Source organism: Phyllobates terribilis, unplaced genomic scaffold, assembly GCF_046119375.1.
Source record: "Phyllobates terribilis strain yellow unplaced genomic scaffold, ASM4611937v1 Scaffold_11__3_contigs__length_659146591, whole genome shotgun sequence".
Classification (NCBI taxonomy): Eukaryota; Metazoa; Chordata; class Amphibia; order Anura; family Dendrobatidae; genus Phyllobates; species Phyllobates terribilis.
Genome location: NW_027362771.1, coordinates 564,186,618 through 564,205,529, shown reverse-complemented (window position 1 = coordinate 564,205,529; position 18,912 = coordinate 564,186,618). Strand labels below are relative to the sequence as shown.

The 18,912-nt window shown below is 45.6% G+C and overlaps 1 protein-coding gene across 3 annotated transcripts in view; it reads left to right on the top strand.

Moving 5' to 3' along the window:
- The window catches only part of LOC141166916 (intercellular adhesion molecule 5-like), a 179,451-nt gene extending 160,813 nt beyond the window's left edge, over nucleotides 1-18,638 (top strand). For 2 of the 3 annotated variants that reach the window (XM_073654097.1, XM_073654096.1), the window contains 4 exons: nucleotides 12,148-12,405; nucleotides 15,472-15,732; nucleotides 16,021-16,287; nucleotides 18,440-18,638. In XM_073654097.1, the coding sequence (XP_073510198.1) occupies nucleotides 12,148-12,405; nucleotides 15,472-15,732; nucleotides 16,021-16,287; nucleotides 18,440-18,531 (878 nt within the window). In that variant the 3' untranslated portion in view covers nucleotides 18,532-18,638. The remainder of the gene's footprint in view (nucleotides 1-12,147; nucleotides 12,406-15,471; nucleotides 15,733-16,020; nucleotides 16,288-18,439) is intronic. The other variant, XM_073654098.1, reaches the window with a different exon arrangement.
- The last annotated feature ends 274 nt before the right edge of the window (nucleotides 18,639-18,912 follow it).

Below are 18,912 nucleotides of genomic sequence, written 5' to 3'. Positions count from 1 at the left end.
CTGGGCCCGTGTTGTTTGGGGGATTACCCAGAGCCCGATCAGATGGGGGGGGTTGTAGTCTCCGAGTGGCGGTGACCCGGTCCGTGCCCAGGGTGTCAAGCTCAGTGTGTGGCAGTCCTTATAGATGTTACTGGATGTTCTTTAGTGTCGACTACGCCACCCGTTGAATTGCGGTCAATACGGCCGCCGCTGCAGCAGGGTCCGCTGAGGCTGGTGATGTGTGTGCAGCTCAGGTAGTATAACCCCCAACGGGAGGGGTATAGCCTCAGGGGGTCAGGTGTAGAGGATGGTGGTTGTGGAGGTGCAGTGAGGATGGTAATGAGACTCAGAGTCGGGCTGTGCAGTTCAGGGTTTTTACTTACTGCTGTTGTTCTGGTCACTCCGGCCTTGAGTGACCGCCCGAGCCGTGCTGCGTCCACCAGGTCCTGGACTCGGCCAACCCCCAGGTGATTCTGGAGCGTGGTCCTGAGCTCCCTTTCTGACTTGTCCTTCTCTCTGGCCCTCCCCACCAGGGATCCACCTAAGTCCGGCTCCCTCGGGCCTCTTGCTGGTAAACCCTTGTCTCTGGGTTCCCTGGCCCTATTCTTGGTTTGCCTTCCGGGTGGATTTAGTGGGTGGTCGTGGCAGATCCTGCCCACGACCTCCGGTCTCTGGCTAAGGATTAGGGCCCTCCACCAGCTTGGGATCCGGTACCCTTGTGCCAACTCTTCACCCTCTGATCTAATCTTGGGTTCTTGGAGTTCTCTCTTCTCCCCCTCTGGGTCCTTCTTTCTCCTCTCTCTCTCTGGGCCTTGGAGCTGCTCTCCTCCTCTGCTCTCTTCCTCTGACTCACTCTACCAAAGACTGACAGACTGACTGACCCTGATCTAAGATGGTTCCCACCTTATATACTCCCTCTATGTGTGAGCTCAGGTGACCAGCACCCAATGAGCTCCTAGCACTACCCAGACTGCTCCCCCTATCTGCCCCTACACTACTGGGATGTTCCACCCCCCCTCCCACTCCAGCCAGGGACAGACACTGTCGTACCTGCACATATACTGGTGGGAGTACCATCGTTCTGTCCCCCGGAAATGGGATGTATGTAGTGCATGCAGCCTACTAGCTCAGTTCCACACTCCATCCTTACCCGGGAGTGGAATACCACACCTCTGGGTTGAGGTGTAATACCCCTGTAGCAGCCGAATCCTCAGGGTGCTACATTCCCCCCTGGTAAATCACAGCACGTCCTCGGGCTGTTAAAGATAAAAACATCCAAAACATACAATTATTTTTCATAAACATCAACATATAAACATATAAAACATCATATATATATCAGCAATAAAACGTTTTCATAAATAACATTCTTGTAAACATTCCTGTCTCTGGTTCCTCCGGTCACGGTGCAACTTGTGACCGGGTAAAGTGCGACAGTCTCTTGAAGAAAATGGTTTTCCCATAAAACCAGTAGGGGGCGCTTTAGGAAGCGCAACTATATACAAAGGGGATATGGCCGCTCTCAGTCCTCGGCCAGGTATTAGGAACTAGGGACACACGGGCATTAGTTCACACTTTGTCCCAACGGGGAACATATTTTAAATAAGTAACAGTTCTTGGTACCCCGACGGGCAACTTTATACAGTCTCTCTCTACCGTACTTCAACGACGGCGTCCTCCTGCTCTTTCTTGTTGGTTGGTTTCAGTTTCAGACCCGTCCGGGTCCTCTTGCTCCTCCTCACACCGCAGCTCCTCCTCCGTCAGGCGATGCACATGGAGGGCGTAGGGTCCTTTGGCACACTTGTGCCGGGTGAAGGTGACCTCGTCCCCTACATACAGGTCACGACCTCTGTGTCCCTTTGGCAGATGGCTTTCTACGTCTCTGCGGGTCACAAAGACGTCGCCGGGGGTATGATGGTCTCTAATGAAGCCCCACCCATGCTGCATGTTGAATTTTATCACAGTCCCGGTGGTACGGGGACCATGAGCTGCACGGGGGTTCCTCCTGGTCCGGCTCTTCTGCCCTGCGCTCTGTTCTTGCAGCCGCTGCTCTCGGATCCGCCTCTCTTTCCGCTCTCGCTCGAAGTCTGCCAACTGCTGGCGGCAGCACTCCACACGCTCCGCTGCGGCTGCCCGAGTTTCCTGAGTGAACCCCATGAGGTCTCCTCCGGTGGGGTCCCACTCAAACTGTGCCTCCTCTAGCGGGGGCTGGGTCCTCCTGACGGGCTTCGGAACCGGAATCAGGGGTTCATCTAGGGGTCTTGCTCTTTGGAGTTCCAGCTGAATGTACTCCTGGGGCCATACAAAGGGCTGCCCATCCGGGCACGTATGCTGGGCAAATAGATTTTCACCCAGGTGCGGCACTCTAGATGTTGAGGGCGCGTTGATGGTAGCGGCGCCCGGGTTGACCAGGCCTTGCGACCAGGCTTGGGGCACCCTAAAGGCAAAGGGCACCGTAAGAACGGCGGCGCCCTGGGTTACTCGGCCCTGCGACCAGGCCGGTGGCTCCGCGGAGGTAGGGGGCGCTGTTGGAATTGCGGCGCCCGGAGGTACTAGACCTTGCGACCAGGCCGATGGTATTTCCTGCTTCGCCGCGCTCAGGGTTGAGGCGCGTGACGTCACAGGGGTCGCGGCCGCGGTTTCCGGTCGAGGCCTAGTCGGCGGCGGTGACGATGCAGCGACGGGCACGGCAGGGGGAACTTCGGGCTCTGCGACGGGGAGCTGGGGCAGGCACGCGGTTTCCCGGCTCGGGGTAGAGACGTCCCCTTTACCTGCCTCCGTCCGTTCAGCTCCCTTCTCGGCGCCGTCTCCGGCCTTCAGTCCTCCTGCACCATCCTCAGAGGCGGTCTGTCTCCTCGTCTCGGGTGGCATGCTCCGCTGACGGGTTTCGGTCTGCTGGGCCATCTCTCGGCTCCACTCCGCCAACGTCTCTCGCTGTACCCGGGCCATCCTCCGTGCGAGGCTCTCCAGCGCAGTCTGTGCACACTCCCGGTCTCGGGGGAGCTGTGCCAGGACCTCCACTAGGCCTAGTGGGGTTGTGGCTTGTAGCAGGCTCCTGACCACTGGGTCGGTGCTGCCTGACTCTCCCTCCATCTCCGGGTAGGCTTTCTCTGGACTCCTCTCCAGACTTCTTGTCTCCGGGTGCGCTCTCTCCAGACTGCTCCAGGCGACACCCATCTTTTCTCTCTTGTTCTGTCTCTGCCCACATTGAGGGTGGTCCCGGGGCAACTTCAGTTCCAGGGGCAGTTCTCTCACGCTGATGGACACTTCCAGCATCACAGTCTCTGTTGGTGGGCGCGGTTTCCGCTTTTGGCGCCATTCTTCGACCTGGCCCACGATGGGAGGTGACCTCTTGCCACCCTCTGGCACGCCCATAATGGCGTCCGCTCTTCCAAGGCGGGAAATCTTTGGAAATGGCGGGAATCGTCTCCCAGTGGCGGGAAACTCCATGGATGGCGGGAAAAAGCTGCAAATGGCGGACAACCGGCGGGAAACGACCTGTGATGGGGTCCGTTTGCGGGGACCCTCCGGAACCGGCGGGAGACTTCTTTTTAAGGTAACGGTGAACTTCTCTTCAGGCACGCAGTACCCGGTTGTTGCGGGCACGTTATCCTGCCGACTACGCCAAAGTTGACGCGCCCCCTGGGCCCGTGTTGTTTGGGGGATTACCCGGAGCCGGATCAGATGGGGGGGGTTGTAGTCTCCGAGTGGCGGTGACCCGGTCCGTGCCCAGGGTGTCAAGCTCAGTGTGTGGCAGTCCTTATAGATGTTACTGGATGTTCTTTAGTGTCGACTACGCCACCCGTTGAATTGCGGTCAATACGGCCGCCGCTGCAGCAGGGTCCGCTGAGGCTGGTGATGTGTGTGCAGCTCAGGTAGTATAACCCCCAACGGGAGGGGTATAGCCTCAGGGGGTCAGGTGTAGAGGATGGTGGTTGTGGAGGTGCAGTGAGGATGGTAATGAGACTCAGAGTCGGGCTGTGCAGTTCAGGGTTTTTACTTACTGCTGTTGTTCTGGTCACTCCGGCCTTGAGTGACCGCCCGAGCCGTGCTGCGTCCACCAGGTCCTGGACTCGGCCAACCCCCAGGTGATTCTGGAGCGTGGTCCTGAGCTCCCTTTCTGACTTGTCCTTCTCTCTGGCCTTCCCCACCAGGGATCCACCTAAGTCCGGCTCCCTCGGGCCTCTTGCTGGTAAACCCTTGTCTCTGGGTTCCCTGGCCCTATTCTTGGTTTGCCTTCCGGGTGGATTTAGTGGGTGGTCGTGGCAGATCCTGCCCACGACCTCCGGTCTCTGGCTAAGGATTAGGGCCCTCCACCAGCTTGGGATCCGGTACCCTTGTGCCAACTCTTCACCCTCTGATCTAATCTTGGGTTCTTGGAGTTCTCTCTTCTCCCCCTCTGGGTCCTTCTTTCTCCTCTCTCTCTCTGGGCCTTGGAGCTGCTCTCCTCCTCTGCTCTCTTCCTCTGACTCACTCTACCAAAGACTGACAGACTGACTGACCCTGATCTAAGATGGTTCCCACCTTATATACTCCCTCTATGTGTGAGCTCAGGTGACCAGCACCCAATGAGCTCCTAGCACTACCCAGACTGCTCCCCCTATCTGCCCCTACACTACTGGGATGTTCCACCCCCCCTCCCACTCCAGCCAGGGACAGACACTGTCGTACCTGCACATATACTGGTGGGAGTACCATCGTTCTGTCCCCCGGAAATGGGATGTATGTAGTGCATGCAGCCTACTAGCTCAGTTCCACACTCCATCCTTACCCGGGAGTGGAATACCACACCTCTGGGTTGAGGTGTAATACCCCTGTAGCAGCCGAATCCTCAGGGTGCTACATAAGTATCTGTCTACCCAGCAAAATGGGCAAACTGCACAGCGGCATCGAAAATACCGAAATATTGTACCAAGTAAGTTCAGAAGTGCTGTACGGAGAGCTGCAGTGCTAATATTGGGCACTTATAGGAGCATTGCTAGGTGCTTAAAAGATTAGAGCGCAAGACAATTATTTATATACATATGTATAAATATTACCTCCATACTGTGATACATATTACCTCCATACAGTGATAAATATTACCTCCATACAGTATTATTACCTCCATACAGTGATACATATTACCTCCATACAGTATTATTACCTCCATACAGTGATACATATTACCTCCATACAGTATTATTACCTCCATACAGTGATAAATATTATCTCCATACAGTATTATTACCTCCATACAGTGATACATATTACCTCCATACAGTATTATTACCTCCATACAGTGATAAATATTACCTCCATACAGTATTATTACCTCCATACAGTGACACATATTACCTCCATACAGTGATAAATATTACCTCCATACAGTATTATTACCTCCATACAGTGATACATATTACCTCCATACAGTATTATTACCTCCATACAGTGATAAATATTATCTTCAGACTATTACTGAAAAAAATCTGCCATATACTATAAAAAGACTGCTATTACTAATGTTACCACTATAAAAGGCCCTTTAATAATACCACCACACCTCGACTGAAAATCACCACTATAAATACTAGAGCTAAATACTATTTCTGAATGCAACAGACTATGAAAAGACCAATATTACCAATGATAACATAATAATACCGTCACACCATGACCATACAGTATTATTACCTCTATACAGTATTACTACCTCCATACAGTGATACATATTACCTCCATACAGTATTATTACCTCCATAGAGTGATACATATTACCTCCATACAGTATTATTACCTCCATACAGTGATACATATTACCGCCATACAGTATTATCACCGCCATACAATATTATTACCTCTATACAGTATTATTACCTCCATACAGTATTATTACCTCTATGCAGTATTATTACCTCTATACAGTATTACTACCTCCATACAGTGATACATATTACCTCCATACAGTATTATTACCTCCATACAGTGATACATATTACCGCCATACAGTATTATCACCGCCATACAATATTATTACCTCTATGCAGTATTATTACCTCCATACAGTATTATTACCTCCATACAGTGATACATATTACTTCCATACAGTATTGTTACCGCCATACAATATTATTACCTCTATACAGTATTATTACCTCCATACAGTATTATTACCTCTATACAGGATTATTACCTCCATACAATGATACATATTACCTCCATACAGTATTATTACCGCCATACAATATTATTACCTCTATACAGTATTATTACCTCCATACAGTATTATTACCGCCATACAATATTATTACCTCCATACAGTATTATTACCTCTATACAGTATTATTACCTCCATACAGTGATACATATTACCTCCATACAGTATTATTACCTCCATACAGTGATAAAAATTATCTTCAGACTATTACTGAATAAAATATGCCATATACTATAATAAGACTGCTATTACTAATGTTACCACTATAAAAGGCCCTTTAATAATACCGCCACACCTCGACTGAAAATCACCACTATAAATACTAGAGCTAAATACTATTTCTGAAAGCAACAGACTATAAAAAGACCAATATTACCAATGGTCACACCATGACCAAATGTTACCATCATACAGTGATAAATATTACCTTCATCCTATTTCCAATATAACTAAAGGTACCACTACAACAGGCTCTCTTGTAATAGCTCCACACCATGAGCACATACCGCCATACAATGATAAATATCACCTCCATACTATTACTGAAAAAAATAAGACTACAAAAGTACCAGTGTTACCATTGGTAGCACTACAAAAAAGACCAGATAATACTACTGTCACAAATATTACCGCCATACATATTACCTCTATATTATTCTGAACAAAACATGCTACAAAAGAACCAATATTACCAATGGTACCACTGAAAAATGGAAGCCTAATAATACCATTGTCGTTCGCTGTGCTCGGCTACCTCCAGTGGTCAATTTTGATTCTTCGCCCCGCTGCTGCACCATTTGTGGCCTATGTGTGGGCCTTCAGGAGTTAGATGGTCCATGGCCTATAACAGAGGCTATGGCTATAGATTTAATGTTGAACCTGGCAATTCCCTGTTGATGGAGATCCTGAGTAATCGCCCAGTTTCCTCCTCCAACCCTGACCTTGTATATATTGGTTCTTGGGCAGCACCATTGGGTCATTGCAGAAATATCTACAGAGATTGGATATTTGGTCATCGTAAACCTAGAAAATAATGATAAAATTCAACGAAACTTAAAAAAAATCTGTCACCAGCTTTTTCCCATATAAAGTAGGACGAGCCCCTGTAAGCCCTATGTGACAGCATTCTAGAATGCTGTATATGTGATGCTCGCAGCCCTGCCCTGGGAAGATGGGGGGATACTCGGGGCCGGGTCCAATGGAAGGTGGGGTGCAGCCGTGGCCTGGACCCGTCCCGTGCCCAGGGCCGTCACATTAAAAAGGATGTAATGGGCTATCAGGGTTGAGTGGTTGCTATCGACTAGGCCACCTGTGGTACCTGGTGAAGGCCACCAGCGCTGCAGCAGTCCTCTGAGGCGGGATGTTGTGGCAGCCGACGTTGATACTACTCCCCACAGACGGTGCAGGGCCTCAGGGCAGAGGAGACGGATGGAGGGAGTTGTAGTGTAGGGTGTCTGTTGCTGCGTGGTGTGGTGCAGAAATAACGAGTCCGGAGGCCATAGGGGTTGACTTCCAGGGTGGTTTACTCACGGTGGAGAGTGCAGCTGCAAGGCTTCTCCCTGCTCCTCACAGAGTTCTGCGGTCACCAGGGACGGGGTCCGACAACCTCCGAGTAATTCAAGTGCTCAATCAGGACCCCGCACCAGAGTGTTCCTAGACTTCAGACTGAGTCCTCTCCTGTCTGTGTGTGTAGATAGGCCGGGTCTCCCTCTGGACTAAGCTCAGAAACAGGGTATGGGTGGCAGCTCAACTCTTTCCGTTACCCGGTGGGATCCTCAGGGCCTGCCGGGCTTCCCTGACTAGGACGTGGAGTAGCAAAGTCAGGTGTCGGGGGCCGGTACCCCTCTTGCAGCCGGAATCCCTCTGACTATATCAGATCAGAGAGGACAGGTGGCGTATACCGTTCCATCTGCATCCCCCTGGGATCCTTTTGCGGCGGAGCTACACTCCTAAGCTCCGGGCCTTCTTGGTCATGGTCCTTGACCGGGTTGAGACATATGTTAACTCGAACCTGCCCCTCGACCCAAGGCCAGGGTAAGAGGGCCGTGTCCCCATCCACTGCAAGTCCACACAGGATCCACATTCAGGGAGGGAGATCACAATCAAAAGACCAAGAACCAAGATGGCTGTGTATTAAATATGAAATATTAAGTGTAAACTAAATGTGAGTCTTCCATCCTCACCCACTACATGGTTCCCCCTATCTTTTGGTTTCCCAGTCTCCCAATTCCCAGTAGGGGCAGCAACTAGTGCCTACTAGCCCCCTCTGGTGGGAGAAGTGTGGTGTTGGATGTGGAGGTGAGGTCCTGATCATTGCACCATTCTTACCTCAGAGGAGGGATACCACACCCCATGAAAGAGGTGCAGCATCCCTGTGGCGGTCGAACCCTCAGGGGCGCCACATATATATGTCTCCAATATGCTCTCCATAAAACAAAAAATAGCTTTCACTATACTAACCTACGGGGCTGTCCGGTCTGATGGGCGCCGCTGGTCTTAATCCGGCGCCTCCACTCTTCCTGCTTCGTGTGGATGATACGTTGTACGTCATCCCCACAGTGTCCTCTGATTCCATAACTAGGCTGCAAGTGTAGGGCACTTGAGACTCCATTTCTATGGTTGTCTGTATGTACCAGTACTCACATGAAAAGATTTCATCAGACAGCTTGACTCGACTGCAGAGGCACGTATGAAGATTCCAGAAGAGGGTTTATTTTCAAGATGAATTCTTGTAAGTAAAAAATAATATTCTGAACCAGAGCTGCAAGATATGAGCTTCTTAAGATGGTAGATATATAGAGCATATACAGAGAATGAGGAAGAAGAAGGGAGGGCCTACTGACATCAGAGCTGGGGAGGAAGACAGGTAGAGAAGAAGGACACACTTCTAAAAAAGTAAACCTTATTGCAAATCAACCAGCAGGAACAATAAAATACAATACTGTATGATTCCCAAGCCGTGGGACATGACAGTGTGAGTGGCGCATGTACAGTATGTATTCAGTGACTGAGTGGCGCATGTACAGTATGTATTCAGTGTGCAAGTAGCTCATGTACAGTATGTATTCAGTGTGCAAGTGGCTCATGTACAGTATGTGTTCAATGTATAAGTGGTGCATGTACAGTATGTGTTCAATGTATAAGTGGCGCATGTACAGTATGTGTTCAATGTATAAGTGGTGCATGTATATTATGTGTTCAATGTATGAGTGGTGCATGTACAGTATGTGTTCAATGTATAAGTGGTGCATGTATATTATGTGTTCAATGTATGAGTGGTGCATGTACAGTATGTGTTCAATGTATAAGTGGTGCATGTACAGTATGTGTTCAATGTATAAGTGGCGCATGCACAGTATGTGTCCTATGTATGATTGGCGCATGTACAGTATGTGTTCAGTGTATAAGTCATGCATGCACAGTATGTGTCCTATGTATGATTGGCGCATGTACAGTATGTGTTCAGTGACTGAGTGGCACATGTACAGTATGTGTTCAGTGTATAAGTGGCGCATGTACAGTATGTGTTCAGTGACTGAGTGGCGCATGTACAGTGTGTGTTCAGTGTATAAGTGGCGCATGTACAGTATGTGTTCAGTGACTGAGTGATGCATGTACAGTATGTGATCAGTGACTGAGTGGTGCATGTACAGTATGTGTTCAGTGTATAAGCGGCGCATGTACAGTATGTGTTCAGTGTATGATTGACACATGTACAGTATGTGTTCAGTGACTGAGTGGCGCATGTACAGTATGTGTTCAGTGTATAAGTGGTGCATGTACAGTATGTGTTCAGTGTATAAGTGGCGCATGTACAGTATGTGTTCAGTGACTGAGTGGCGCATGTACAGTATGTGTTCAGTGTATAAGTGGCGCATGTACAGTATGTGTTCAGTGACTGAGTGGCGCATGTACAGTGTGTGTTCAGTGTATAAGTGGCGCATGTACAGTATGTGTTCAGTGACTGAGTGATGCATGTACAGTATGTGATCAGTGACTGAGTGGTGCATGTACAGTATGTGATCAGTGACTGAGTGGTGCATGTACAGTATGTGTTCAGTGTATAAGTGGCGCATGTACAGTATGTGTTCAGTGACTGAGTGGTGCATGTACAGTATGTGTTCAGTGTATAAGTGACGCATGTACAGTACGTGTTCAGTGGCTGAGTGGCGCATGTACAGTATGTGTTCAGTGTATAAGTGGCGCATGCACAGTATGTGTCCTATGTATGATTGGCGCATGTACAGTATGTGTTTAGTGACTGTGTGCTGCACGTACAGTATGTGTTCAGTGTATAAGTGGCGCATGTACAGTATGTGTTCAGTGTATAAGTGGCGCATGTACAGTATGTGTTCAGTGTATAAGTGGCACATGTACAGTATGTGTTCAGTGTATAAGTGGTGCATGTACAGTATGTGTTCAGTGTATAAGTGGCACATGTACAGTATATGTTCAGTGTATAAGTGGCGCATGTACAGTATGTGTTCAGTGTATAGGTGGCGCATGTATAGTATATGTTCAGTGTATAAGTGGCGCATGTACAGTATGTGTTCAGTGTATAGGTGGCGTATGTATAGTATATGTTCAATGTATAAGTGGCGCATGTACAGTATGTGTTCAGTGTATAGGTGGCGCATGTACAGTATATGTTCAGTGTATAAGTGGCGCATGTACAGTATGTGTTCAGTGTATAGGTGGCCATGTATAGTATATGTTCAATGTATAAGTGGCGCATGTACAGTATGTGTTCAGTGTATAAGTGGCGCATGTACAGTATGTGTTCAGTGTATAGGTGGCGCATGTACAGTATATGTTCAGTGTAAAAGTGGCGCATGTACAGTATGTGTTCAGTGTATAGGTGGCGCATGTATAGTATATGTTCAATGTATAAGTGGCGCATGTACAGTATGTGTTCAGTGTATAGGTGGCGCATGTATAGTATATGTTCAGTGTATAAGTGGCGCATGTACAGTATGTGTTCAGTGTATAGGTGGCGCATGTACAGTATATGTTCAGTGTATAAGTGGCGCATGTACAGTATATGTTCAGTGTATAGGTGGCGCATGTACAGTATATGTTCAGTGTATAAGTGGCGCATGTACAGTATATGTTCAGTGTATAAGTGGTGCATGTACAGTATATGTTCAGTGTATAAGTGGTGCATGTACAGTATGTGTTCAGTGACTGAGTGGCACATGTATAGTATGTGTTCAGTGTATAGGTGGCGCATGTACAGTATATGTTCAGTGTATGATTGGCACATGTACAGTATGTGTTCAGTGTATAAGTGGTGCATGTACAGTATGTGTTCAGTGTATGATTGGCACATGTACAGTATATGTTCAGTGACTGAGTGGCGCATGTACAGTATGTGTTCAGTGTATAAGTGGCACATGTACAGTATGTGTTCAGTGTATAAGTGCTGCATGTACAGTATGTGTTCAGTGTATAAGTGGTGCATGTACAGTATGTGTTCAGTGACTGAGTGGCGCATGTACAGTATGTGTTCAGTGTATGATTGGCACATGTGCAGTATGTGTGAGTGGTGCATGTACAGTATGTGTTCAGTGTATAAGTAGCGCATGTACAGTATGTGTTCAGTGTATAAGTAGCGCATGTACAGTATGTGTCCTATGTGTGAGTTGTGCATGTACAACATGTCATTGTCACTGCGTGCTTGCTGATACCTATGTAGTGAGTAATCGGGATCGTGTGCACGTGAATTCCTGAAAAATCCTGACAAAGTGACGACAGCGGTGGGATATTGTGTGATCTCCCCGGTGTCCCCGGATGTCCTGATGTATGAGAAACGTGTATGACATTGACCATATGTGTGCGTGGCGAATGTACAACATGTCATTGACTTTTTGGTCATGTGTGGAGCTTGTATTGTCCTCATCCACCTTTGCCTGATTCTCTTTTCATGTAGTCATCTTCTAATATCTACAGTGATCTTCTTTTCTCTTTTCCAGACAAGCCTGAAGTATTAGACATAAAGGTGAATCCGCCTCTGCACAATGACGGGGAAACCGTAACGATGACTTGTAATGCGGTCGGCGAACCATCTCCTACTTATGGATGGAAAACGGCATCGCCCGATGTCCAATTCTCTGCCAATAACACAACGATTACAATCAACAGCATGAAAGTCAATCATCATGGAAAGTACCGGTGCACCGCGAGTAACCTGCATGGGGAGCACAGTCTGGAGCAGGAGCTCGTCCTAGCAGGTTATTTACAGGATAGGAATGGAAAAACGGGGTGCAGTTTTCATCTGGACAACACTGTGTTCTGTTCCACGAATAAGAATTAAATGATAGCAGTCATATGCATACCTAACAACATGCCCAACCCAAAATTCAGGCCATTTAGTCTCTGACACTAAGGACAACTAGGGAATGCTCCCAAGTATCCAAAAACTCCCCCAAAACAGCCATTCTTGGGCATGGTTTTGTTATTTCCCACCACTTTTGGAAAGTCACAGCAAAATTGGGGACTGTTGGAAAGTAAGCATCTGCTACTTATATATTCTTCACAAGACAGGCAATGTCAATGATGGTGTTCTACTTTATGGAAAATGTCATTTTTCGATCCCACATCCTATACTAATTCATTTCTTTATATATTTCGATAGTGGCTGGAGGCATATAGGTAAAAGATGGTTGCCTTCAGTCACCATTGGAGGGAGCTCAGGAACATTCTATGGTCTGGAATAAAATAAATAGATTCACCTGTTAAATCACCCAGTAGAGGGAGCTCAGGAGCATTTTATGGTCTGGTATGAAATAAATAGATTCACCAGTTAAATCGCCCACTGCACCAGCATCGCCACTTTGGTGGTCTCCATCAGTCTTTGCATACTTAGCTATGCATGGGTCCTCTGCGGTCACTGGTTTCAGCAGAGACGCCTGCATATAAATCATCTATGAGATCGCCAGTGATTGGTTGCAGGCGGTGGTCACATGGCTAGACGATGATGATATTACTGCAGAAAAGTCCAACAGGAAGCACTGGAGCAGCAGCACTGTACAAGCGGGGATTCTAATAGGTTCTTTTATTACTTTATAATAATCCTTTTTCTTGCCAAAATTTAGAATATCACAAAACCTCTTTAACCCCTTTAAGACGGGTCTGAACTTTGTTGAAAAAAAAAAATTGGTTTGTGGCACCATATTCTGAGAACTAGAACTTCCATTTCTGGTGCTGCGTGAGAGCTTGATTTTTGCTTGGTGGACTGTAATTTTTATTGGTACCTTTTGGGGATACACTCTTCATTATCGCTTTTCATTAAATTTTTTAGGAGACACAGGATGACCAAAAAATGCCACTTGAGGCAGTTAGATTTTTTTCTCCGCAGCATTTACTGTATTGGTTTTACAGATGTAGGGATAGCAAATCTGTTTGTATTCTTATTTTATTTTTTATTTCTTTATTTTTGGATTGAGAAAAGGGAGGGGGGTTAATTTTTTTATTTTTAAAAATGTTTTAATTAATTTCCAGTTATTTTTTTATTGCCACACAAAGGATTTCACTAGACCTCGAGATACACCCCAGGATCACATTCCACGCACAGAGATTGGCAGTTACCGATCCGCTCCGAACTAGGCACTGTCCAATCAAAAGACTGCAAAAAAACGCATCAGGAAAAATAACTATTTCCAAACACTTCAGGAAAACAAAACCTCCTGCAAAAATGTTTCACTGCTTTAAAAACTGTCTGCACAGAACCTGATAATGAACAAGAGTAAGAACAATGATGGTAGCAAGTAAAGATGTTATAGTGACAGATTCCATCAATAGATTTGTGTTCTTAGTGAATTAAACTGGACTAGAAAAGAAAATCTATTTTTTTCTGAAAATAGCACCATTCTTTTCTATTGGCTGTGTCAGGCATTGCAGCACAGGTGATAACATCCTGATGACTGAGTCTCTGGCTGCTGTGACCCGCTATGATTCTAGGATTGGGGCTGTGAGGTGCCTTTTTTAATAGAGCAATGGTCCCACATGCTCGATAACACTCTATTAATGAGCAATGGGACCGCCAAAGACCTTTTTTTATTTTTTTTATATAGCGCTAACATATTCCGCAGCGCTTTACATACATTATCATCACTGTCCCCATTGGGACTCACAATCTAGATTCCCTATCAGTATGTCTTTGGCGTGTGAGAGGAAATCGGAGGAAACCCACGCAAACACAGAGAGAACATATAAACTGCTTGCAGATGTTGTCCTTGGTGGGATTTGAACCCAGTGCTGCAAGGCTGCAGTGCTAACCACTGGGCCACCGTGCTGCACTAGGATTTCTATGATAGTCCCTTAGACAATGAAAATAGTGATAATGTCCACATTGGACCATTGCTACACTTCAGAGCCCCAATTTTAGAGCTTTATCGGCTGAAACCCCATCATTCAGAAATTTGTCATTTAATCTGCGGTTATGGCCCAGCCCCTTTAAGGGAATCAACTAAAGGGAGGAAATGGACTTTAATTCCTGACACTGTTCATTGACATGAGTCCAAGGAAAGCAGGAAGTTTTGGTAATCCTGGATAACCCATTTACATTGTTGTAGATCCCATCTGGCAGATGGAAGACCTTAGAAGTCCTAAGTAATTCCATCAGCCAGATGGGATCTCCCATGGTTCTCCTGTGAACTTCTAGGTACTTGTATCGGCCATATAGGAGCTCACATGGTTCTAGCTTTGACTTTCAGCTACTTCCATCTTCCAAATGGGATATAACATGATCCTCCCTTTGGTTTTTAGGCACTTATATCAGTCAGATAGGATCTCATATGGTCATCCCTTGGACTTCTAAGTACTTACATCAGCCAGATGGGACCACACATGGTCCTCCTTTTGATGTTTTGGTACTTCCATTAGCCAGATGAGATCTCACATGGTCCTCCCTCTGACATTTGAGTATTTCCATCATTCAGATAGGATCTCATATAGTTTTCCCTTGGACTTGTTGGTACGTCCATCAGCCAAATAGGATATTATATGGTCCTCTGTTGAACTACTAGTTACTTCCATAAGCAAGACAGGACCTCACATGGACCTCCGTTGGAATTTTAGGTATTTCCACCACCCAAATAAGATCACACATGGTCCTCCATTGGACTTCTAGGTATTTCCATTAGCCAGAAGGGATCTCACATGGTCCTCCCTTGAAGTCCAAGGTAGGACTATGTGGTGGTCTCATTACCTTACCTATATTGGTCCTCCTGATATTCTGACCCAGTTGTCTACTATGTATTAACACATTTTTCTGTGTCTATTTTTACTTTTTAAAGTTCAGCCTAAAATATCGGACATCAAGGTGGAACCATCCATGGATGTGTTTGAAGGTGACAATGTAACTCTGTCCTGCGTAACCAGTGGATTCCCTCAACCCGTTGTGAGCTGGCCCAATCTAAACAGTGAGGTAGAACTGTCTCCAGACCAACATGAAATCAAAATATGGGGCATAAAGAAGAAACATGAAGGGAATTACTCCTGCACTGCTCAGAATAAGCATGGGACGGTCACTCAGAGCCGGCAAATCACACTCTCAGGTAAAATTAAGTCAAGAGTTAGGACATACCCAATCAAAAATGACCAGTTTGAGCTTCCTAGGGCTTTTATTAGCTACCCAAGTAAAGCCCACAAACAAATAAAGTACTAACATAAAAGTATAACTTGAAGCTCTTAGACCCTATTGTAAAATTTGTAAATGGGGACCCAAACTATTATGGCGCTTTTATGTTGACACCACCTACCGTTATGCCCCGGTCCTACAATATATTATCTGTGATACATACCAGGATCTTTATTAATATTTTGTGATCTACTGTTTTTTCTAGTCAAGCCTAAAGTATTAAGTATTAACGTGAAGCCATCAGCAGTCGTGTCGGAAGGTGAAAACTTGACCTTGACTTGTGTGGCACAAGGCGCACCACGTCCAACCTATAGATGGCAAGTGCCACCACCCTCCACCAATGTATTCTTCTCAGATGACTCCAGTGTCATTACTATTTCGGTCATCCAAAAAGAATCTAGTGGAGATTATAGGTGCATTGCTAAAAATAAGCATGGGCAGGACACAATGACCAAGGAGGTTACTGTGACAGGTAATGGCATGCCTACTCTTACCCTACAGTGCATGGCATTAAAAGTCTGGAGGCCTAGTGCCTCCAAGGACTCCATAACATAGAAACTCACCTCTCCTAGGCATCACCATCATCATCATCATCCAAGAAGAAGGCCAATCACTAATATTACATATAATATCATGAGCCGACACATCCCCTACTATGTACACACTGTCATTCCATCTACTAATGGATGAGACTTCCTGCTCCAATATTGTGTTCCTCTTCAATATGGCCGTATGCAGACTTGTTCTTTGAGGGACGAGTTGTACTTTTAAATGACATCATTCATTTTACCATATCGTGTACTGGAAAACGGTAAAAAAAATCCAAGAGCATTAAAATTGTAAAAAAAAAGTGCAATTCCACAATTGTTTTTTGGGTTTTTTATTTACCATGTTCACTATATGGTAAAACTGACCTGCCATTATGATTCTCCAGGTCAGTACAAGTACCGAGATACCAAACGGGTATATATATTTTTTTTATTTAAGTGGTGAAAAAAAATTCAGTAATTTGTAAGAAAAAACATTTTGCTTTTCTTGTCATATTCCAAGACCTGTATCGTTTTCATTTTTCGTTATCTGGGGCTGGGTGATTATTTTTTGCACCCTGAACTGACCTTTTTACTGATACTATTTGGGAGTAGCTACGATGTTTTGATTGCTTCTTATTGACTTTTATTGCGATGAGGCAGTGGCCAAAAAACGTAAGTCTGGCGATTTGATTTTTTTTTTCTTTACGCCTTTTACCGATTGGATTCATTTATTTTATAATTTGATAGATCGGACTTTTACGAACGTAGTGATACCAGATATGTGTTGTTGTTTTAAAATTGTTTTATTTTTAATGAGGCAAAAGGGGGGGTAATTTGAACCTTTTTTTTTCACATTTTTTAAAATGTTGTTTTTCACATTTTACTGTATTTAATAGTCCCCCTAGGGGACTTGAAGCTGCAATCATCTGATCGCTTTTTCTATACATAGCAGGGCTTCAGCACTGCTATATATAGATAAAATCACGCTCTCCTACGAACGCCGGCCACGAGCCAGCATTCACAGGAGGAACATAATTGCAGGGTTTTCAGCAGGTCCCCGAGAAGCTGCCTCCAGTGATTATTGCAAATGAAAGGAGGAGTTACCAGTGTGAGACATGTAATGACTGACAGTCTGCTCTCCTGATCTACATGTATTAAGGAGGATACGCTTTGGAGCCTTTATAATCGATAACTCCTCATTAAAGGAGGTCAAAGAAAATAAAGAAATGTCCTACTCACCTCTAGTACTTAGATCGCTCCTCCATACTTTGTGTTGATCTGCTGGATGAACATCCATCCTGGGGCATCAAGGGATTAATACATTTTTCCTCTCAAAATTTTAATTTGCCCAAAGACCCTTATCATCTAAAACAAAAAAAAGTAGAGTCCCCGGAAAATAAGCTCCTCACAGCTTGTCCACCAGTGGTCCACCATAATAACCTGGTGGGCGTCAGTAGCTACCAGTGGGTTTGGCGGCATGAAACTATTGCCGATTGGTGACTATTTACTAACCGGCGGTAGTTTAATAGCCTGCAGACCGTGCTTAATGATCTGCAATAGTCTGCCTTGTTCTCAGCAGCACAGATCCTATTTACACAAGATGAGGAGCTGCCGAGAATGATGATTTTATGAGCAAACCATGAAATCGGCAGCCTGTCACTTTCACAAAAAAAATTCTTCATATAGACAATAAGTCCTGTACGTGAAATAATAGTAGCTTATGACAAAACCATTGGAAGACAAGCTGGGTCACCTGAGGAGTATTTTGGCCCTTGGATAGAACAGTCTTATTTGGCCCCTGTCTACACCAGATCACAAAGCAGTTTGCCGTTCCCCTCCTGCTATTGTAATGCACTACAGGGGGCGACATTGAGCACCGGCTCTTCCCAGAATGAACAGAACATGAAATCTGTGACAGATGTAAAATTTAGAATTTGCCCCAAAATTTGCCTAACAAAATCTATATAAAAAAAAAAAAACCCTGGTAATGTGAACCATATGGTCAGTATCAGTAATCACTGAAATTTCCAGTTTAAGGACATTTATATGACATCACTGACGCCATTCTATAAACTTTGTTACTGTCTATTTCAGAAAAGGGGAACTCCGGACACAGAGTGGAAATGAGCGTCCTCGCCGTCCTCGCTCTGCTGCTGCCCGCCGGCCTTATCTTCTGTTTGTTATGAAGATTTCTTCCTCATCTACAGCAACGTCCAGAGAATTATCAGCTTTCCATGTGGTTTATTAAATCGCAAATCCACAAATTGAGTGAATTAAATTTTTTTCCCAAAAATTCCTTGCATGTTTTTTTTTTCCACAGGTTTGGATCACAAAATTTACAATTTTTGAAAATATAATTTTAAAGGGAACTTGTCATCTGGTTTTTATAACCTGGGCAAAGGCATCTATGTGATACTGATTAAACCCAGAGGCTTTAGTTTAGAAATCTGGGTTAATGTTTTTGAGAAATGTTTTCTTGTTATGCAAATGAGCCACAAGCACCGCAGGGGCGGGCTCTGCACCCACAACTCTGCTGCCTCTATTCCACGCCCACTACTTGTCTCTCT